A 23,769-nucleotide genomic window follows, 5' to 3' on the forward strand; every position below is an offset into this window, starting at 1 on the left:
GAGGCCGAGCCCCACAAGGGACACCCGCCGGCCCGCCCCCGCCTTTCCCAGGGCAGGAGTTGGCGAGTAGCGCGGTGGCAGCACGCAAATAGACTGGCGCGCGGCAGAGCTCGAACCTCAGAAGTAGCCGCACGCGCGCCCGCCTCCTCCGCTTCAGCCATCCGGTCCCCCTAGACCCCCCCCTCACCGCCGGGAAGACCACGCAACTCTCCCTCGCCGCCACCCAAGCCGCCATGGGAGAAGGGGGATCCACCCGGTGCTCACCACCAACCCGCCCCTCCCCGCCCCTCACGCCTGCCATCGCCCATCTCGCCGGCCACCTACCGGTCAGCACAAAGATACAGATGAGAGGGGATACGAGTAGAGGGGAAGAAGCGGAGGGGCACGGGGCGGTGGGAAGAAACCTGTCTGCGCTCGTCGGCGTTCACCGGCCACCAGAGGTGTGGGAGAGGTGTCGGGGTCGCTCGGGATTGAGCTCCTGCTCGTGGGGGTGTGGCCGTGTGGGGACTGGGAAATGGATAAGGTGAAGAAGAGAGAGCAGTGGGCGAGCGAGAAAGAAAAGGACGTTCGGGCAACTTCGCGCTGACCGCTGAGAGAAAACCGGCGTGCGGGCGAACTCCCTCACACGCCACACACACGAGTTGTCCTACGTGGCACATAAAATCAGCCTTTTCGTGCCAAGATTCGTGCAAAAAGCACTGGACGGCGATCGAGGCGTGTGGGCGAGTTGGCTAACGCCCACACGTGTGGGCGTTAGTGTTTCCGAAAAACAAAATATGGCTCAGAAAAAAACTTTGAAAAAATACACTATATTGTTTTTTTGCTACAACTCCTGGCATGTCATTTCATAACAAAATTTTGCACACATGTTGTGCAACCAATCATCTTAGATGCCAACAAAATTCATATTTTTTTTGATTTTTCTTGCTATTTATTTTGAATTTACTATTCATAGGCGTACAAATTTACTGTTTTTTTCTTTGCCATGAGCTCGTAGAGTGTCCGAACATCACGAAAAATTGCACGCACCTAAGTATCTTTAATCACACAAAAATTCAGATTTTTTTGCTATTTTTGCTATTTTTTGAGACGGTCAAAGTCCTTTAACCGGACGGTAATGGCGCAGAAGGGCATCTTTTATATCTATATCTATAATCTATAATCTATAACAATATAAAAAGACCCAAAGAGGCAGATCCAATTAATCTCGTTCATTAAATCATATCAATCCAACGACTTAGACTGCTTAAATGTTGAGCGCTCAACATGTTTAGCGTGCAGTTAATTTCATGCCAAATATAATACTAATGAGAACACATAATAACACACAAATAATATCCTACTTAATATCCGTATGTACTTAATATACTTCCAAATTAACGTGCATTGCACATACACATTGACTAGATTCTATAAGGACACCTAACGACAGAGGGACAAATTTAAGTATCCTTTGAAATTAGAGGCAAATCTAAGCAGTGGGATCAAATTAGGGGTACAAATGTAAATGGCCCGGAAAAAAAAACTGCCCGAACAAACGGTGGCAGAAGAACACTCTCATAAGAGTAATGCTACATCAACGGAAATTTATCACGGAGGTTCACGGACCAATAGAATCAAGGATTAAGGGGAGGAAGGTCCCACACCACCCGAAAATCGGGGGGGCAGAGAAATTAGTTAGAAGGAATCCCCGTAAAAAGGCCCGTAATTGTCCGTGAATCTAGCATTTTCGCTCTCATAAAATACTCCAGAAAAGGATCGATGAGGAAGGAAGGTGCCTTGTGGCCTGGGTCTCTCAATCGGCCAACGACTAGAGTACATAAGGAGTTGTTGACTCGCTGAGCTACGTGCCTAGCTACTATACTAGTACCGCGTTGTGGGTGGGTGGCTCCCGCGGCATGCAAGCAAAAGGAGGAGACATCGGCGGTGACGCTCGCTCGGGTCAAGGCGCCGCAACCGCAAGTTCGCACGACGTTCTCCGCTCCGGCCTCCGGCCAATCAGCCAAGTGTTGTGTAATTGATTACATCTTTTTGATCCGCCTGTGGGAAGTATCCTAATCAATCGATCAATGGCACGCAACCGGGAAGGCAAGCAAAATGGGACATGTCTTCCTGGACGACATACAATATGACGAATTGACCGGCCTGCTCCGTCCGGTCAAGCGACGGGCGGGCCTATAGAAACTCGGCCACCGGCCGCGTTTCCTCTCACTCTTCCTTCAGCAATCCTGCCAAGTGCCATCACAACCACTTTGCGCAAACACCACCATCGTTGGCAGCCACAGTTAGCTAGCCTAGCTCTCGCCTGCTACTAGGATGCCATTGCCAGTGCCAGGTGGGGACGATGGTGGAGGCAGGGGAGGGAACGGTGGTGGAGGTACGGGAGGAGCCGCAGGCGCAGGCGGGAGAGGGAACGGTGGTGGAGGTAGGGGAGGAGCCGCAGGTGCAGGCGGCAGAGGGAACGGTGGTGGAGGTAGGGGAGGAGCCGCAGGCGCAGGCGGCAGAGGGAACGGTGGTGGAGGTAGGGGAGGAGCCGCAGGCGCAGGCGGCAGAGGGAACGGTGGTGGAGGTAGGGGAGGAGACGCAGGCGCAGGCGGCAGAGGGTACTTAGCTGAACCCTTGGCCAAGTTCAATGGTCCACAAGAGTCACCCTTCATAACGAACGGATATATTAGCAGGCCAGAAGTGGGGTTGTTTGATCGGGCCTTGGGACTGTTTCGAGGCGGACGAGGTCAGGGAGAGATGGCCGGGCCATTCGGACTGCATGCGGCGGACGCAGAAGCGTACATACCAGTACGGCCGCCGGCGGAGTCCACCACGCCGTTGAGGTCAGGCTCCAGCTCCAGCTCCAGCTCCACGCCGCCGAATTCAAACGCAAGGTTTGCTAGCTCACAACCTGCTGCTTCTTAATTACTTTGGGGAATCCGCCGCTTCCTTCTTCATTTTGTTCCTCCTCCTCATCAACGAGTGGCCGATTATAGTGTGGGTGTAAACTAAATTACAGTTGCATATTTCTTGTTTCGGCTCTTGGTGGTATCCCACACTTAGCTTTCTCTACTACTCCCTCTGTAAGCTAATATAAGAGCATTTAGATCACTACTTTAGTATTCTAAATGTTTTTATATTAGTTTACGGAGGGAGTAATTGTGTTACTACCTATCTAATCATGGTGCACCGACATGGTGAACAGTTTCGGCAAGAACCCTTATGCATATGATGGTCCACCCCCATGGCTTCAACCGGTCCGGCGTGGCCCTCCTCCGCAGTAATTAAGCACCTGCAAGGTTTGCACATGCATGCTCTGATTTCTCTATTTGCTTTGAGAATGCTCAATCAGTGCTTTGAGAGTTTCAAAAAAGTCTAACCTTCTATCCCGTCATGCTGCCTGAAATGGGTGAACAGTGATGTCGGATCCCTGAATCAAGCCTTCAATTTCGTGCGTGGTCAGCGATAAGCAACAAGACATGAAATGCGAAATGGAGCGCAGAGACAAATCAAGTTTTAACTACTCGGGCTTGTGGGATATCAATCTAGTTGGTCTCAGCGGTGTGTGTGGAGTACGTGCGTCTATTCCGTATACTAAGAATATTGTTGTTGTTGTTGTTGTTCACTGTCATCAACATGTTAACAGGCTTGTAACCCATCTTCATCTGTTGCGGACAGCCATACTTGTTTTTCTTTTGAACGTGCAGTAGGACTGCACGTTCATTTAATAAAAAAAGAAAGATAATAGTCTACAATGTCATATGACGACCCCTATCTTAGCTTCCGCCACACCTCTATCATACCTCTACACATTCTACCCCTGCCCGCGCCGTTGAACCTTGCACCCTGATAATCTTAAAGTGTCCGATTTACCCCGTCAACCTCCTGCCTGGTACAGCTGCAAAATGAGTAGCTCAAGCGAGACTGAGTTAGACTTCAAGCTTGCTGATAGGCTCGAGCTCAGCTCGACAAAGCTTGATAACTAATATATCATTGTTCAGACATATAAAAACCTAATAATCCTTACAAAGCTTGGGTGGACTCAAGCTCAGCTCGATCAAGTGAGTCTGCACTATAAGAAAGTAATGCTCACTTAAATGAAAAATACTAGATTGACTTCGACAAAGCTTGAGCTCGGCTCAACAAAATCACCTCCAAACGAGCTTGATCAAACTATTCACGTATGTCGAGCTCGACTCCTTTAGGGATTGAGCTGAGCCTAAAGCGAGCTGAAATAGTTTCGTTGAGCTCAAACTTTTTTCATAGCCTACTGCGTCGACGTCGACGCAGCCCACGCTGTTGCCAACGTCTACGCCTAGGAGAATTGAGTGGTTGCCATAAAGCAAACGTGGAAAATAAGATAATACTTCCTCCATTCTAAAGTAAGTGACTCAACTTTATAGTACTAACTTTATAAATTGAGTAACTTATTTTGGGACGGAGGAAGGAGGGAGTGTACATCAATTATGTGTCCATGTAACCATGCATGCCGGTTTAATTCGCAGAAGCCTTGACAGCGGCGTTCTTGGCGTGTATCATCCTGACGTAGTCCACGACCCGGTCGACGTCCGGCAGGAGCGCCTTGGCGGCGTCGAGCTCGCCGAAGCGCTGCAGCCAGGTGGCAAGCAGCGGCGTCCTCCCGGCGTCGCCGAAGAGCATGTCCCCGGAGATCTCCACGGTGGCGTGCACCAGCGGGACAACGCCGCCCAGCACGACGTCGACGAACCCGACCCGCTCGCCGCCGAAGAAGCAGCCCTTCTTGCCCCCGTCGGTGCACTCGCTCAGCCCCCGCTCCAGCGCGTCCGTGGCCGCCACCACCCGCCTCATCCACCCGGCCCGCTCCTCCTCGGTGCGGGCCCTGTACGCCTTCTCCCACGGCGCCCCCAGCACGTCGTCGGCGTAGGCTGCCCAGAACCGGGCGACCGCGCGCTCGTGCGGGTCGGCGGGGAGGAGAGTGGGAGGTCCGAAGGCCTGGTCGATGTACTGGAGGATGATCTGGGACTCGCAGACGGGGCGGCCGTTGTGGATGAGCACCGGCACGGCGCGGTGGACGGGGTTGCAGCGGAGGAGGAGGTCGCTCTTGTTGCGCAGGTCCTCCTCCACGTACTCGTACCGCACGCCCTTGAGGTGCAGCGCTAGCCGGACTCGTGTCACGTACGCGCTCCCCCAGTGGCCCAGCAGCGTCACCTCCTCGTCTCCTCCGCCTCCGGCCATCGACCTCCGATGACTCTGCGTCGCGCACACTCAGCTGCTAGTACTGTTCGCCCTTCGGCGCTTAGGGTGCCCTTGAGGTACACGGCGCGGTGGAGTATATATCAGTCAGAGTTTGCTTAGGGATGAATCTTCTTCGTCCATGGGACATGGCTCTGTTTTCTTGAGAAAAATAGTCAAAGAATGTTATCTCCACGCCATCTGATCGAGCTGCAAGGCATTATATATCAACACGCAGTACACGACCACTTCAAAGTTTGACTATACATGGTTTCTTTATGGGGCGTGCTACGTATCCACCAGCCAATCTTTTTAAAAGATCAGCCAGGTCGCGAGCCATCAAATCTGTGCCGCATCAAGCGCTTAGACGTGCCTTCATCATTGCAACACAAATTTTGTTGCAGGATTACTTCTGCAACACAGGTCTTGTTGCAGGATTATTTATGCAACATTGGTCTTATTGCAGAATTTATCTGCAACAGTTGTTTTGTTGCAGTATTTTGCAACTGAGTTTTTGTTGTAATTTTTTTTGCAACCAAGGTCTTAAAAATTTCGTAAGGGATATTTTGTTGCAAAAGGTAGACCTGCTGTAGACCATTGCAATACTACATATGTTTCAGAAACATAGCTCCTGTTGCAGAAGCGCGTTCGACAAAGGATAGTGGGCTCTCACTGAGACACGTGTGAGGCAGGGGAGGTGGCGGACGCGGACGCTGCGATCCGCCAGGTGATTGTAAGAGTTTCCCTTTCTTTATTTCCCGTATATATCATATATGTTGGCCCCGCAAAAATCATATATGCTGATTATATATGTTTTTTTGGGTAGATTATACAGGAAAACGCTAACCTTCAGCTGACTGATGCCCGCACAACATCCGCCGCCTGTGTAGCCGTCAGATTGATTTTGATCTTGTTTCAGAAGCTTTCTGCAACAAAGATCTTGTTTCAGAAAGAAAAAGTGTTTGATGGTGAAGTTTTTCTTTCGGCAACAGGGTCTAATTTCAGAAACTTTCCGCACTAGAGGCCTTGTTTCAGAAAGAAGAAAAATGGTTCGACGATCAATATTTTCACTTCTGCAACAAGGGTATTGTTTTAGAAACATAGCCCCGATTGCAGAAAAGCGCAGAATGAGCGCCCCCGCGTTAGAGCGTACGAGGGCAAGCATTGCAACAAAACGCATGTTTCAGAAACATAGCTTCGGTTGCAGAAATCGCCAGAAGAGTGCCCGGCATGAGACTTCATCGTTATCGTGCTGGAGTAGAGGCAGCTGCTCGGGGTGCTGGTTCGAAGGAGGCGTGTCGATTCCGGCGGCCGGCGACGCTCCATGGCCGAGGCACTCATGCCATGGCGGGGCAGTGATGCTGTCTTAGTGGACCTTTGCAACAAGGTCCTTGTTGCAAAGCCATGAGCGCAACAAGCTAGCTATTGCGAAGGCGCCCAGTTGGCTGGGATGGTAGATCGAACGGTGTTTCGGGCGGCATCCGACGGTTGCCGAGGCGGCTGATCTTATCAGTTTATCATCCGGCGGACGCGTAGCATTGCCCATATATTGCCTTGGATACCAAGCCTAGCTATGAGTCGGACTTACTGCTCTTGTAACATTTTATGAAGGGAAAAACATGGAGATTTTTTGACGTTTCCGTGGACTTATATATGGAGACCTTGAGTTTAAGAACCCGAGCTCATATGCTCTGTGATTAAAAGTAAGATAAACAATAGTAAAAATATTCAAAAAATTATAATTCTTTTTATAAACATTGACGCTCCGAAAAGATTATTGCTGGAAGCATTGATTTGCCAAGACCTCCACGAATGCCATTTCATCACAAAATTTTGCACGCAGTTGAAACATTCATTATTGTTTATTGCAAGAAAAAAACAGAAGGAGATGCTGGAACCAACATGTCATGATGCTGAAACCGACATCAAGGGGATTTGTTGTGACTTGCGCTCGGAAGCATCCAACAGTAACCATGCACGACATGTGTTGCAACCGTAATTGCCGAAAGCTGGAACCGGCTTTTTTTTTGCTACGACCGGCTAGAAATGTTTCTACGACTCGGCGACGACGATCTATGGTATTTGCTGGAATGAAATTTTTGGGCGGTGACGGGCGGTGCCTGCCATGAATGTTTTGCTGGAGCCTCTTCAGTTTTTTTGCTAGAACCGTTTACCAATTTTGCTGCAATTCAAGATGATGGTGGTGCCGTCGCCGCCATGATTTTTGCTACATTTAATTTTTGCCGGAACCTCTTTTCATTTTTGCTACAACCGGCAGTCACAAAAGCTACAATCGGCGATCAATTTTGCTACAATGGCGACGGGGTGGCAGAACCGACGAGCTAATTTTGCTGGAACCGGCACAATTTTTTTGCTACTACCAGCGGACATTTTTGTTGTCACCAGCAAACCCGAAGGAGAGGCCTTTTCTGTGAGCTCGTTGCGACCGGCGACCGGTGTTGCCGAAGCTGCAGCCGTCCCACCATAGTTGCCATGGCCAGTGAGGGAGCTGCAACTGCGGGCAAAAGTTGCTGCATGCGTTTGGTGCATCCGACATCATATGCCAGATCAACCGGCTTTGCTCCATACACGTCGGCTCCCATCCATCCCATGTCCCCGCTTCTCAGGAAGGCAACCTTGGTGCCGTAGACATTTTTTTGAGACAATTCACGAAGCTTTTATTCAAACCGTCACCGCCATTACAGGGACGAAAGGCAGTCCATCGGGCTGTCCTAGCCAAACATGGCGGCCAGCTCCTAATTTCAATGCATGCTTCGCTAAATTGTGAGACTCAACATTTGAACTCCTAAATTCATGGACTAAATTACATGAAATAAAAGAAGAAAATTGTAACTTAATCTCCTGGATGATTGCTCCATAGGTGGCACCACTTCCTCTGTGGACCTCTTCCACTACCCCTTTGCAATCCCATGCAATATGCACCGTTCAAATCCCCGGCTAGGGCTAGCCCTTCTCTAATAGCCAAAGGTTCAAGAGTTGCTGGATCACATATGTTGGTGTACACGTACACGACGCTCCAAGAAAAGTGCCAGCATGATTTCTACAAATGGCTCCCACAGCACCATACTCACCTCTCCTTTCCACTGCTGCATCAACATTGAGCTTCACATAATGCTCTGGAGGGGCCAACCATCCCGTCAGATGTGTCGTTGTGGTCGTCATGGGAGGCCTTCTCGGAGTAAGCACTTGTATGTCCGACAAATACGATAACACAAAGCCATGTATGGCATGAGGCATCTTGAAGATGCCCTCATAAATTGCCTTCCTTCGAGCTCCCCAAATGGCCCATAATGTCACTACAAATTTTATGAATTCTTCCGACGACAGTGCTGCTTTCACAGCAAAGATCCACTCCCTAGCATCTTCCTCCTTGTGGGCACTCAGTTGATCAAGAATGCCTTCAGTTCATAGCGCCCAAGTACTTCGAGATACCGGGCAATCCTGCAAAGCATGTCTCCAAGTGTCGTGAATCCCGCACAACGTACATGCACCCGTAGTTGCCATATTCCGTTGATGCAGTACTTCGCCCGACGGTACAGAGTACTTTGCTAATCTCCATATGAAAACCCTAAGCTTTGAAGGGACCTCAAGTTTCCATAATGAAAGCCACTCCTTACTCTCCCCCTGAGTGTTCGATGGACCCTGATGTTCCTGTAACCATCTTTCTCTGTTCAGCTTGGTACGAACCAGCATCCGATAAGAAGAGCACATCGTAAAATACCCACGGGGTTCTTCGCTCCATGCCCATAAGTCCTCAACTCTCCTCGTGCATAAGGGTATTTTTAGTATCGCCTCGGCATCAAAGTGTGTAAATACAGATCGCACTAGCTGCATCCTCCATTACGCTGTGGCTGCTTCAATCAGCTCCGAAACCATCTGAGGGGGATCTGCAACTAGTGATGTAATTGGTCTCCTGTAGCTCTCCCGTGGTATCCAATTTTGTGACCAAATATTGGTAGACTCACCATCTCCAATCCTTCTTATCAAACCTTGGGCCATAACATCTCTGCCATCTAGGATTTCGCGCCATATCTGGGACGGGTGAGACCCCAACTCAGCATCCAATAGTGATACATGTGGGAAGTATTTGGCTTTCAAAATCCTAGCGCTCAGTGTATCCGGATCATTCAAAATACTCCATGCTTACCTTGACAGGAGTGCAAGGTTGAATAGCTCCAAGTCACGAAATCCTAGCCCCCGATGTACTTCAGCATGGTCAGAATGTCCCACGCCACCCATGCTGGCTTGCGTTTACCTCTTTTGCTCCCCCACCAGAACTGTCGTATAAGTGAAGTTACACTCTCACATAGGCCTCTAGGTAATCTAAAGCGTGCCATGGAGTAGACTGGTATTGCCTGAGCCACTGACTTGATGAGTACCTCCTTTTCTGCAGCCGACAATAACTTCTCCATCCACCCCTTCACTTTTTCCCAAACTCTGTTTCGTAAATATTTGAAAGTTCCCTTTTTTGATTGACCCACATCAGTTGGCATGCCCAAGTATCGTTCACTAAGAGACTCGTTTTGCACATGTAACTTGTTCTTAATTGCATCTCTTACATTTTGTGAGCATCCCTTGCTGAAGAAGATTGAAGATTTCCCATTATTAATTCTTTGCCCCGAGGCTCTGCAATAATGGGTCAGTAGGTTTGACACATGCTCTACGCCCTCCATACTAGCCTTAAAAAGCAACATGCTATCATCAACCAACAAAAGATGGTTAACGGTTGGTGCCATTGCAGCCACCTTAATACCTTGCATAGATGACTGAGAACTAGATTTCAGGAGGCACGAAAGGCCCTCTGCTGCTATCAAGAATAGGTAAGGGGAGATAGGATCTCCCTGCCGAATCCCTCTCGTAGGAGTGAAGCTCTCTAACTTTTTCCCATTGAACAAAACCGAAAAAGAGACCGATAAGACCATAGCCATAACCGTGTCAATCCAAGACTGAGCAAAACCCAACTTAGACATAATGTCCCGGAGGTATGTCCACTCCAACCTATCTAGGCTTTCATCATGTCTAGCTTCAAAGCACAAAAGCTGTTGTTCTTTGATCTATTTCTCTTCATAAAATGTAAACATTCATAGGCGCAAATAATGTTGTCCATGATCATTCTCCCCAGAACGAAGGCTGACTGCTCATATGAGATTATCTCTAGTAAAACAATTTTTAACCTGTTGGCCACTACCTTCGAAGCTATCTTGTAGATCACATTGCATAGACTGACAGGTCTGAACTGGGATAGGAGTGTGGGATTGATCACTTTCGGAATCAGCACAAGAATTTTATCGTTAATGCTCATCGGGTTCTCTTCCCCCCCTCACTATTCTGAGAACTATATCTGTCACTTCGTCTCCACACACGTCCTAGTGCTTCTGATAAAATTGGGTCGGGAAACCGTCTGGCCCCGGGGCTTTAGTAGGAAACATTTGGAAGATGGTTGTCGTTACCTCCTCCCAGGTATAAGGGGCACACAGGTCCCGGTTCATAGCATCCGTCACCTTCCGGGGTACATGTTCCATTACTCGTTCTATCTCCTGCACTCCCTCTGAAGAATAAGATTCTGGTAGAAATCATTTACCATGGACTTTAGCTCGACCGGATCAGACACCATTACTCCCAAGGAATTTTCCAGAGCCCGAATCATGTTCTTTTTTCTCCTGAGACTAGCACGCAGGTGAAAGAACTTTGTGTTTTTGTCTCCTGAGGATAGCCATTCAATACGTGCACGTTGCCTCCACATCATCTCTTCCCTGTGATAGAGTTCAACTAGCCTCTCATTTATCTCCAGTTCAACATGTGAGGGTGCAGTGCGCAACGGATCACCCCGGAGCTCATCCAATCTTTTCTTTAACTCTTTTATCTCCCTTATAACACTCCCAAAAGATCTCCTGCTCCAGCTAGTTAGCCCCTTTGAGACGCTCACCAATTTGTCATGGAGCTACTGAACATTAACACAGGGCCCCGCTGTTGCCCACTCAGAGCTGATCGTTCCAGCTAGTTCATCATGCTTCTCCCACATGGTTTCATACTTGAAAGAGAACTTGGCTCTGTTTTCCTAGTCTCGGCCTAGATCAAGGAGGATCGACCTGTGGTTCGAGGTTGCTGCTGTAAGATGCTCCAAGCTTGCAGAAGGAAAACGCGCTAACCACTGTGCATTCACCAAAGCCCTGTCTAGCCTGCAGCGTGTGAATGTACCCCCGGCCACCTTCTTTTCGAAAGTCCAGAAACGGCCCTTATAACCAATATCAATCAACATGCAAACATCTGTAGTTTCGCGAAACACCTGTATTTGTGCATTGCTTCTGTTTCCAATACCCACGTGTTCGTTTGGACATAAAACCTCATTAAAATCCCCCATGCATAGACATGGGAGAGAGCTCAGGGTGCTGATATTCTTGAGCACTTCCCAAGTTTGGTGTCTTAGGTGAGTCTGGGCCTCACCATAGACACACGTCATCCGCCACATCTCCTGACCAGTTTCTTTGATGGATACATCAAGATGATAACAAGAATAACCCATAATTCAACTTTTATTGAATTATTCCAAAACAATCCTATTCCACCACTTCTACCTCTACTATCCACTGCATAAGCTCTATCATAGCCCATCGTACCAGCTAAGGCTTCTACCCTAGATCCCTCTATCTGAGTTTCGACAATACATAACAGGGTAGGGGCAAGCTTCGTCGTGAAATCGCGAAGTTCTTGGACTGTCGCGGCGTTGCTCACACCGCGACAGTTCAAGCAGAGGGCACTCATTGGTGCTGGTGGCGCCCCTCGAAAGAGCCCGCCAAATTCTTTACTGCAGTTGGTATGATCTCTTGACCATCAGGTCCTAGTTTGGACCTCTTCGGATCCCTCGACAGAGGAGGGCTGACTACACTGCTCCCAACAATGACAAGCGCAAGATCCTGTGGATTTGGTCTATAGATGTCTTCTCTAGTGGCGTGTTGGGGTTGCCCGGCTCAAACCTTTCTGTTCTCTTCCTGCTGCTATCGTCCAAAGCCATGTTTGATGGGTCAAGGGTCGGGTCTTCATCCCTGTCTAACGCAAAACTTTCTGTGTCCTCCCTGCTAGCATTGCGATTTGCTCCAGCCCTGCCTCCCCTTCTTCCTCCTCGACGTCCCCTATTCTCACCCGGGCCTCTGCCAATCCTCATGGCCCAAGTACCTCGCAGGTCTTAAAACTAGAGCAGATTTGGGATGGATTCCATCACCGTGTTCCTTGAAAACATGCCCTAGGTGGCCGCAGACCGCACACCAATCAGGAAGCCTCTCCTACTTTACCCTGTAGATCTGTCGCTGTTGGTTTCTGATCAGGGAGACTGCATTCTTCAATGGCTTGTGCACATCAATTCTGACCCAAACGCGATAGAAATTTCCAGTAAAATCATGGGACGCTGTTTCATAGAACAAAACTTCCCCCACTTTAGCTGCAAGAGTAGGAACTAGATGGGCGAAGAGATCCGGGACATCATGGATCTGAATCCATATGTCCAGTGTATCCAGCTTGACATGGGATGACTGTGTTACTCCATCGTAAAGGGATATGATGACATCGTTTCCCCGGAAATTCCATGGACCCTCTTGCATTACTCTCTCCCAGTCCCCAAGGCACCGGAATTGCACATCGTATACAGGTTTGTCTCCAGAGGTTTAAACTTGACATCCTGAGCTAGATCCCAAGTAGCTCTCATGTTTATGAAAAACCAGCCCTGGCTATAGGGTTTATCAATGTGAACTCGAGCTATCGCCAGCCATCTTGCTGCATCTTCCGGTACAGACCCCTCATCACCACAACATCATCCATATCATCCTCCTGGAGGCCGAGTTCTGCCATTAGTTTCTCGATCTCTGATGCAGAAGAAGAGCCCCCGACCGTAGCCGATCCGCTCGCAGCTTCCGCAGCCATGTCGCTAACCCTAACCCGATCTGATGAGACAAAACGGGTTCTTTGTGACGAAACCTAACCCAGGCCGTCTGCGGACGGAGATTGCCAAAGCAAGGAAGCCCTGGACGGATCCCCCGCAGCCCAACGAGAAGGAAGAAGGCGTGGATCTCAACGGCGGTGGAAATCGCCTCCGAGAGGAAAGAAAGCCCTACCTTGAGGGAAAAAATTGTTTCTTTGTAACTTGGTGTTGTAGACATAATAGTGATTATAGTCGCAGATGGCCACAACGGTGTATTTATCGGGCCCAGGGTTCGGCCCAACCAGGAGTTTGCGTGGCGGGTAGTCTATGTTAATGATGGCATGTAGGCTAATTGGTGGGGTGGTAGCAAGAGAAAGGGGAATTGTGGCTTGCCTTTTCTTAGCTAAGATATTATCTATTAAAAATAAAGAAGAAAATATAAGACATTTGTCTGCATTGTATGAGATGTCTTATCTTATTCACATGATTTCTAATTCTAATTTTATTTGCCCCATAGTTTTTGGATTTTGTAACATTAAATGGTAGAGAAAACACTAAGATATAATTAATTGTATAGCCTGTTTTGTTTCTTTCTCTAAATGATGTTGAACATGTAAGAAAATTGTTTCCTCATCAATCAATTTACAATTGTAGGTGAATACGATTTCTTCACCGAAATTAACCTCCTGAGGACCACCATGCTCATGGACAGTTGCAGGAATCCGTTAAATGTATTGAATTACCACTAACATTGATTTCGAGGTATCACCGAATAACCATATATAACCATGATATGACATAGAGCAAGACATGCACTTTGTGAACAATGACTTGTCATTTTTGGTGAAGCATGAGAGAGATCCTTGGTCAGGTTTCTTCTTGTCTTCACATTTGTGTAGATGCTCGAGATTACTTCATTCACACTGTGTCGACGCACAGGGAGTCCCCGGATTAGGCCGGCTTATGTAGTGAACATGCTGTCTGCGAAGACCATAGAAAAGAAAGCCAGTAAAAAACGAGAAAACGAAAAATAAACTTCTAGAAATTTCATAATAATGGATTCTTTGGTAGACCTAACTGGGCCTATTTGCTCCACGGTAATGCCTGGTAATCCATGGAAGGGGAGTGTGGTGCAGCGGGAGTGGTGTGCCGAGACCACGATAGAAGATTCTTGGGAGCTTCAGCTTTAAAACTCGAGTTCATCACAGATGCAAGCACTCTGGAAGCAATAGTTATAAGGGAAGGGCAAGCATTGGCAGAGGATCTATATGAAAACAAAATTCTAATTGCATCGGATTGTAAGAGGGTGGTAGATGAAGTCCAGAAGAACTCGGCGGCTGAGTATGGAGCTATAGTGCATGAGATAATTCATCGTGCAAATTCTTTTATTTCATGTAAAGTAGTTCATGAGTTTAGGAGCTCGAACTTCGAGGCTCACAATCTCGCTAAGTATGCTTTGTCATTAGGGTTTGATCGTCATGTGTGGTTGGGCCAGCCAGGAGATCTTGATTTTGTACCCATAAACATTATGGACAATGAATAAAGCATGCGAGGTTGTCTAAAAAAACTTATACTAGTATATATAGTAGTAACAAAAAAGATCGAGAAATCCAAAATATCCCGTGGTGTTTTGAGTATATAAAACAGACACGTACGTAATCGTGTCTCTCCAACTAATGGTGGTTAGCCTCGTACCCTGATCTCCATGGCGCCGCACTTCAGACCTTGGGCGGATCTCCACGTCGATCTCTTCCTCCCATTCGTGGACCGCCTGCAAACGCTGAGGGACTGCATCGCCGTCCGCGGCGTCTGCACCGCGTGGCGGTCCGTGCTGCCTCCCGGCCCTCGGTCCCCGTACCTCCTCGTCCTCCACGCCTTCCAACCCTACGACGGCGGCCTCCCTCGCTTCAACACCCATGCCTACGCCCTATCCCTCCCGATGCAGCGCACGTTCCGCCTCCCCACGCTCGCATGCCACAGCAACGACATCACCTGCTCCGCCAACGGCTACCTCACCATTGCCGATGGTCGTCCTCTTGGGCTGTTAAATCCTGTCACGGGAGAGGAGATCGAGCTTCTTCCTCTCCCCGACATGCGGTACCCGCACAGAATCGTGCTCAGGCCGAACCCAAGGCCTGATGACTACACCGCCGTGGCCATCTGCGGCCATGACAATGTCAGCAAGGTCATGAGCAAGGTCACCTACATGTCGAGCGGGGACACGGAGTGGACGATCACCGACATCACAGTGGATGGATCGAAGCTGGTCGATCTGGTCTACAAACACACCGATGTATACTGCCTCGATGAACATGGTGCCGTGCAAGTCCTCCACATCCCCGTCCCCCAAGGCGGCCGGATGAAGGAACACAACGTCTATCCCTTGTTGTCTGAGCGTGTCGTGGGTACCTCCTTCGACACTCCCATCGCCCCGCCTTACGACACCGTGGCCAAGGAAATATCTTTGAAGCGCCTGTTCTTCTGTGAGGGCATCCTATACCAGGTGTGGCAGAACACCAGGCAAACCATCCAGTTGCGGTTACGGGAAGGCGGTGTATTCATCATGTCCTCGGATGAGATACTGGTTCTGAGGTACTACCCAGAGCGATGGCCATGCTGGGAGGCGGTGAAGGATCTGGGAGGCTACTCGGTATTCATCGGCAGGAAGCCAGGAACAACACCGCGGTGGTGCAGGCTGAGGCTATCCCGGGAGTAAGACCCAACTGTGTCTACTGGATTGATTGTGGGCTATGCACGCCGTGGGTGTTTGACATGAGCAACAAAACCTCTACGCATTGCGTTCGTCCTCCTTGTGGTGGAGGATTTGCAAGGTGTTGGTACTTCAATGACAGTGGCTAAGATTACTCACTAGTATCGACAACAATGTAAGAGACACGCCGAATAACTAGATACGGTTCTGGAAGACTTTAAAATACATGCTCTTTGCATTTCTAATCTTTTTAAGGGATTGCATTTCTAAAGTGTTATATATCTTGGTCTTTTGAATAAACTGTAGTTCAGTGCACACGAACCCTTTCAGTTTAATTATGTGTATTTTTCGTTTGTTAACTACATTTAGTTTATTGTAATGTTCTAGTTAAGTTGTTCAGGATTTATGTTTTTAAACCAATTCATGCATCAACGTCCAATAATGAATGTGGAACATTCTAGGATATCTTGGTTATTACAGTGGGAGGCCAAATTCAGAATCTTATACCAAAAATTCAAAGACAACGCAGCGACTGCTGTGCATGAGTAGGGTTGCAGCGCAGGAGGACGCTCTTGTTGCACAGGCCATCTCCCATGTACTTGTACCCCACGTCCTTGTGTATATGTCGAGCTATCGATTTGCTCAGGAACGAAGCTTCTCGCTGGCTATCTGTTTTTTCAGAAGAACTATAGCTAAACAATGTGATCTGTACTTCATCTGAATGACGTGTGGAGACAGCTGTCTACCTAGGCAGCATTATATTAGCGCACACACATACTGTTGGAAATATGAGCAATTTACCGAGTGATTTTATTAACAGAAATACTAGATAAAGCATGACTAGTGTAGCAGTGATAAAACAAGCCATGCAATTTGACAAAGAGAAGGTAAATATCATCCGCATATATGAACTTGAGGTAAACATATCTAGAACAGTCAGTAGATGAAGTTGTTTATACGACATAGAGCCTAACATACGTAGGACAGAAACTAGAGCCAAGAACTGTAACAGGACTTCTAACAGAAAAGAGAAGAACACGTACGGCACAGCAGCAGCAGAAGCGCTGGACTTGGGGTCGGTGTCCTCGCCTGCCATGTCATCGAGGAGGTCGTGGACGTCGGGGAAGAAGTCGTCGTCGGGGAAGTAGTCGTCGGCGACTGGATCGTCCGTGATGAAGAAGCCAGTAGTCGCGCTGAGCGCTCCCCAAAAATCTTATCACCCTTCTCCCGTACAGGACTCAAAAGGTGCGGTCTCGGAGGCCTACTGTCCTGACGTGCGGTGCACGCCGCAAGCCGGGATAAGGAAGATGGACAGCAGCGCAGAGATTGGAACTGTGTGGCGAGAGGAAGAGGACCTTCTGATGTGTCTCTCTGGAGAGGAGCGACCTCTCTTATATAGGCACATGAGAGGGATGCGAACAGGCTACGACGGGAGGTGAAGCAACGGAGGGAGGCGAAGTGAACAGGCAGCACGCGAAGGGTGCGCCGTTCGTATTAATTATCCACTACCGCAAAAGCTTTTCAGCTCCCAAGTGACCTTTCATATACCCGTAGTGCGTGGCAAAAATTAGACATCGGCTCGGCTCATTCCCGCAACCCGCGTCGTGACGGGGCGTGGCGTGGCGAGGCGGGCGGCGGAGGAGGAGCGCGCGTGGATGTCCCTCTTGTTCTCATGCTCATACAAGTAGGGAAAGAACCTCCCTTATAAGGAGGTCCAACTCCCACTCAACTAGCAATGTGAGACTAAACATTAGTAGTATCCCTTGCCTTGCACAAATGGGCTATGTGGGCCTCTAGGATTTATTAGGAATTTCTGAAATAGTTATTGGGCTGCCCAAATAGACTAAATTCCAGCAATCCCCCACCAGATCCCAGAGGCACACAGAAATTTGCCTTTGGTTCCAAAACACTGTTTTATATACCGGTACTCCAGTGGAGACTGTTAAGTTGAACTTCCACCTAGAACTCTATGCTACACTAGTAAGCAACTTGAACAGTGGACTGGGCCTTGAACTGCAAGTTTTCTGCGAATCTAGCTTCACATAAAGCCTTGACCGATACGTGGCTACCGTGGGTCTTCCCCGCGGGTGAAGCTTATGCGTCATACTCCGTGACCTTTCATGAGTTTACTAGAGAGAACCCTACTCTCATAGATTGCGACGTTTGACAATCAGACTCATATATGTGTGTTCTTCAAAAGATGTTCTGCAGGATAACATCTCTGCTTCAAAGAGCCACTTAGAACACATTAAGATATACATCAACCTGCCATGCAGATTAGGATAGTATTGCATCTTCATGGAGTGGTATTTTTAATAGTAAGGGTACTCTCCTCCCAGTTGACCAACGACTTGTCTTCCACATCTAATTCACGGGATCTCCGATCACAAAGAATAGGTTACCACTGTGAACAACTCATATTGTGGGTCTCATACCCATCTCCCTCGATGCATTATCTATCACATTACGTGATAGACCCTTAGTAAAAGGATCTGCCAGATTTTTAGACGTTTGGATATAGTCTAATGCAATAACTCCGGAGTTTCTCATTTTTCTGACAGACTTTAACCTTCTCTGAACGTGTCTTGATGACTTCATGTTATCCTTAGAACTGTTCACTTTCGTGATCACAGTATGATTGTCACAGTTCATAAGGATACCCGGTACAGGTTTCTCAACTACCGGCAAGTCATTCAATAGCCGGCGAAGCCAATCTGCTTCGACCGTAGCTGTATCTAGTGCTGTGAGTTCTGCTTCCATAGTTGACCTCGTTAAGATGGTCTGCTTGCAAGACTTCCAAGAAACAGCGCCACCTCCATGAGTGAATACATAACCGCTCGTGGCCTTTATCTCATCAGCATCTGAGATCCAGTTTGAGTCACTATACCCTTCAAGCACCTTTGGATGCCCAGTGTAGTGAATTCCATAATTCGCAGTGCCTTTCAAATAACGCAAAACTCTCTCTAGAGCTTTCGAATGCACATCTCCTGGTTTTGAAACAAACCGACTCAGTTTGCTAACAGCAAAAGAGATGTCAGGTCTTGTAGCACTGGCTAAGTACATAAGCAAGCCAATAATCTGTGAATATTTTAATTGGTCTCTAGCAATTCTTCAATTCTTTCGAAGCAGCATGCTAGCATCATATGGTGTTGGAGAGGGCTTGCAGTCACTATAGCCAAAGCGACTCAAGATCTTTTCCACATAGTGAGATTGAAGCAATGTAATCCCACCATCATCATCTCTCAACAACTTGATGTTCAGAATGACATTAGCCACTCCTAAATCCTTCATCTCAAAACAGCGAGATAGGAAATCCTTGACCTCCTTAATAACATTTAGATTTGTTCCGAAAATTAGTATGTCATCAACATACAAGCAAAGCATAACTCCCTCGCCCCCACCATGGCGATAGTACACACATTTGTCAGCTTCGTTCACAACAAATCCTGCAGCTGTTAGAGTTCTTTCGAACTTCTCATGCCACTGTTTGGGTGCTTGCTTGAGTCCATACAAAGACTTCAGCAACTTGCACACTTTCCCTTCCTGACCATCTATTACAAACCCATCTGGTTGTTCCATATAAATTTCCTCATCCAACTCTCCATTTAGGAAAGCAGTCTTAACATCCATTTGATGAACGAGAAGACCATGTGAGGCAGCTAGTGAAAGTAGAACTCGAATAGTGGTCAGTCGAGCCACAGGTGAGTAAGTATCAAAGAAGCCTTCACCTTCCTTTTGGGTATAACCCTTAGCCACGAGCCGAGCCTTGTACTTTTCTATAGTACCATCAGGCCTAAGCTTCTTCTTGAATACCCATTTGCATCCTATAGGTTTGCACCCATAAGGACGATCAGTTATCTCCCAGGTTTCATTCGCCAAGATAGAATCCATCTCGCTACGAACCGCTTCCTTCCAGTAGTCAGCATCTTCCGATGCATAGGCCTCCGAAATAGAACTGGGAGTGTCATCTATGAGATACACAAGAAAATCATCACCAAAAGACTTTGCAGTCCTCTGTCTCTTGCTCCTAGTACGAATTTCATTGTTCTCCTCCACAGGACTTTCAAAGTGTTCCATCGAAATGGCAGGTTCAGTAATTGTAACCGGTTCCTGATTCGATGAACTAGGCATCTCCTGATTAGATGAGGTAGCCATATCCTTCATGGGAAAGATATCTTCAAAGAAAGTCGCATCATTCGACTCCATGATCATACCGACATGCATGTCAGATACCTCAGATTTTACAACCAAGAATCTATAGCCTATGCTATGAAAAGCATATCCCAGGAAAACACAATCCACAGTTTTTTGTCCCAGCTTCCGCTTCTTTGGGATTGGCACATTGGCTTTCGCCAAACAACCCCAGGTTCGCAGATAAGAGAGCTTTAACCTTTTCTTCTCCCATTCCTCGAATGGAGTTATCTCTTTGTTCTTTGTGGGAACTCGGTTTAGGACATGACAAGCAGTCAATATCGCCTCCCCCCACCATGCCTTGGAGAGACCCGATGTGTCTAACATGGCGTTAACCAAATCAATTAGAGTACGGTTCTTTTTTTCGGCCACCCCATTTGACTGAGGTGAGTAGGGAGGCGTCCTCTCATGGATTATACCATGTTCCGCACAAAAAGCATCAAAATCATTGGAAAAATACTCTCCACCACGGTCGGACCTAAGCCTCTTGATTTTTCGATCAAGTTGGTTTTCCACTTCAGCTTTATAGATCTTGAAAAAGTTCAAAGCCTCATCCTTAGATTTCAGAAGATACACACGGCAGTATCTAGTGGAGTCGTCAATTAACGTCATGAAATATTTCTTTCCACCTTTTGTCAAAACACCATTCATTTCACATAGATCTGAATGTATAAGTTCTAGTGGTGCAAGATTTCTCGTCTCCGCAGTCACGTGAGACTTACGAGGTTGCTTAGCTTGCACACACACTTGACACTTAGATCCCTTGACAGTGGTGAAACTAGGGATTAAGTTCAATTTCGCTAGTCGCGACATGCAACCAAAGTTAACATGACAAAGACATGAATGCCACACATTTGATTCACTATTGTTGCAAATATGATTAACAACTTTATTGCAAACGTCTGATAAGATAAACGAAACAGGCCTCCTGACTCATAGCCTTTACCAACAAAGGTTCCATACTTGGATATTACAAATTTATTCGACTCAAAGACAAGCTTATAGCCATCTCTACACAGAAGAGATCCGCTAACAAGATTTTTATTGACGGAGGGGACATAATGCATGTTCTTCAGCCACACGATATTCCCCGAAGTAAACTTCAGATCGACCGTGCCAACACCACGAACAGAAGCACTTGAACCGTTGCCCATCAGCACGGTTGAAGTCCCTGCGGTCTGATAAGACGAAAACATGGAAATATCACCGCATACATGCACATTAGCACCCGTGTCAATCAACCAGTCAGGAGAATGACATACTGAAAGAATAGTGGGAAATATACCATACCCAGCATCCTTCATGTCAGTGTCTCCAATGACAACATTAACGGTCTTGCCGCCTTTCCCAGGATGACGCTTGTCATAGCGATTAGGGCAACTAGGAGCCCAATGATCAGGATCTCCACACACATGACAAGCACCTTTCTTCTTGTCATTCTTCTTCTTGAAGTTCGTGTGCTGCACAGCCTTGTTCTTCCCATCAAACTTTCCTTTACCATCAAACTTTCCCTTGTTCTTGAATTTGTGGGACTGGAAGTTTTTCTTTTGTACCACATTGGCACTAGATCCTCCCTCAATACCTCGAGCACGTGTGTCCTTTGCTCTCGCCTTTTCTTCCACATCAAGAGTGCCAATGAGATCCGGAACAGAAAACTCCTGTCTCTTATGCTTCAGTAAGGTAGCAAAGTTCCTCCATGAAGGAGAAAGCTTAGTGATGATACCCCCGGCAACAAACTTGTCCGGTAGCATGCAATTGAAGTGCTCAAGTTCTCTAGCAAATGACTGTATCTCATGAGCCTGCTCAACCACGGAGCGCTCTTCAGTCATCCTATAATCATAGAATTGCTCCATGATGTACAGCTCAGTGCCGGCATCCGAGACCCCAAACTTGGTCTCGAGTGCGTCCCACATATCTTTTCCGTTATCAATTGACGCATAAGCATCAACTATGTTCTCTCCAAGAACACTCAAGAGCCAGCCTTAAACAAGGTATCCATTTTCTGAAAAGCTTGTGCCTGTTGGGCATCTTGCTCTCCTTCAGGTTTGCCAAGAGTGGCGTCATAGCAACTCATGGTTTGAAACCATAAGACTGCTCTCACGCGCCACCTCTTATAGTGGATACCCTCAAACATAGGAGGTCTCATGGAAGCAGCAAAACCACTTGGGGTAAATTGCCTATAATAAGGTTTTTGGATTGTTGGAAATATGAGCAATTTACCGAGTGATTTTATTAACAGAAATACTAGATAAAGCATGACTAGTGTAGCAATGATAAAACAAGCCATGCAATTTGACAAAGAGAAGGTAAACATCATCCGCATATATGAACTTGAGGTAAACATATCTAGAACAGTCAGTAGATGAAGTTGTTTATACGACATAGAGCCTAACATACGTAGGACAGAAACTAGAGCCAAGAACTGTAACAGGACTTCTAACAGAAAGGAGAAGAACGCGTACGGCACAGTAGCAGCAGAAGCGCTGGACTTGAGGTCGGTGTCCTCGCCTGCCATGTCGTCGAGGAGGTCGTGGACGTAGTCGTCGGCGACCGGATCGTCCATGATGAAGAAGCCAGTAGTCGCGCGAGCGCTCCCCAAAAACCTTATCACCCTTCTCGCGTACAGGACTGAAAAGGTGCGGTCTCGGAGGCCTACTGTCCCGACGTGGGCGGCGGAGGAGGAGCGCGCGTGGATGTCCCTCTTGTTCTCATGCTCATACAAGTAGGGAAAGAACCTCCCTTATAAGGAGGTCCAACTCCCACTCAACTAGCAATGTGGGACTAAACATTAGTAGTATCCCTTGCCTTGCACAAATGGGCTATGTGGGCCTCTAGGATTTATTAGGAATTTCTGAAATAGTTATTGGGCTGCCCAAATAGACTAAATTCCAGCACATACAAATAGACAATGCTCCACTCAAATGACAGGTTTTGAGGTTTAACGATATAGTTTTTCTCTCTTAATATACAGTGGTCACTCAGTATACAGTTCCTTAATTGTTGCATGTGCACGCTACTAGAAATTCGGAGCAACATAGAAGTGCAGGTCAAACCAGCCATCTAGCAACGGACGGCAGCCAATCTTGCATCCATTATTTCATTCCAGTGTCGACAGTACAGCCGAGGATGGCCATGTGCGTGGCGCTCCCTGTGCTGCTCGCATTCATCTCCGGCATCGGTGCCCACGAATTCAACAAGGTACTCCACGGTCAGATCTGTAGATCTTGCTCCATTAGCTCTAGCTCCGGTTGTCTATATACACTTGAACCACTAGATCATGTTTCTGCATCAATCTGACATGTTTCTCTCAACGACATCCATTAAGAATCTGTGCATTTTTAAGTAATCTATGAAAAAATGGGTTTATTCTGTGCAATGCGTCTTATCTGTGTACTTTTGAAGGAATCTACCAAAAATGGTTTGCATAGGTCAAAAAGTCAGCTCCGGCAACGGCTACATCACCATTGCAAATTATCGTCGGCTCCGGATCCTAAATCCCGTCACTGGCGAGGAGATCGATCTCCTTCTTCTGCCGAACAACCGCTGCCCACTCAGACTCGTGCTTGGGCCAAACCCAAGGCCCGATGACTACACCGCTGTGGCCATCTGCAACGACGGTACCAAGGTTGCCTACATGACGAGCGGGGACATGGAGTGGACGATCACCAACGTCTCTGTGAATGGAGCAAAGTTGGTCGATCTGGTCTACAATGCCGAACTCGGAGACGTATATTGCCTT

The 23,769-nt window shown here is 47.6% G+C and overlaps 1 protein-coding gene and 1 long non-coding RNA gene across 2 annotated transcripts; one reads left to right on the forward strand and one right to left on the reverse strand.

Moving 5' to 3' along the window:
- Nucleotides 1-2,239: 2,239 nt before the first annotated feature.
- Nucleotides 2,240-3,737, forward strand: LOC123064357 (uncharacterized). The gene is made up of 3 exons (XR_006430686.1): nucleotides 2,240-2,879; nucleotides 3,191-3,284; nucleotides 3,403-3,737. It is a non-coding gene; the product is annotated as an uncharacterized lncRNA (long non-coding RNA).
- A 227-nt stretch (nucleotides 3,738-3,964) lies between these two features.
- Nucleotides 3,965-5,339, reverse strand: LOC123064358 (probable glutathione S-transferase GSTU6). The gene has a single exon (XM_044487849.1). It carries the CDS (start codon nucleotides 5,197-5,199, stop codon nucleotides 4,480-4,482), a length of 720 nt encoding a protein of 239 aa, XP_044343784.1. The 5' UTR covers nucleotides 5,200-5,339; the 3' UTR covers nucleotides 3,965-4,479.
- Between the last annotated feature and the right edge of the window lie 18,430 nt (nucleotides 5,340-23,769).

The sequence above is a fragment of the Triticum aestivum genome, chromosome 3B, assembly GCF_018294505.1.
Source record: "Triticum aestivum cultivar Chinese Spring chromosome 3B, IWGSC CS RefSeq v2.1, whole genome shotgun sequence".
NCBI classification, from domain to species: Eukaryota; Viridiplantae; Streptophyta; class Magnoliopsida; order Poales; family Poaceae; genus Triticum; species Triticum aestivum.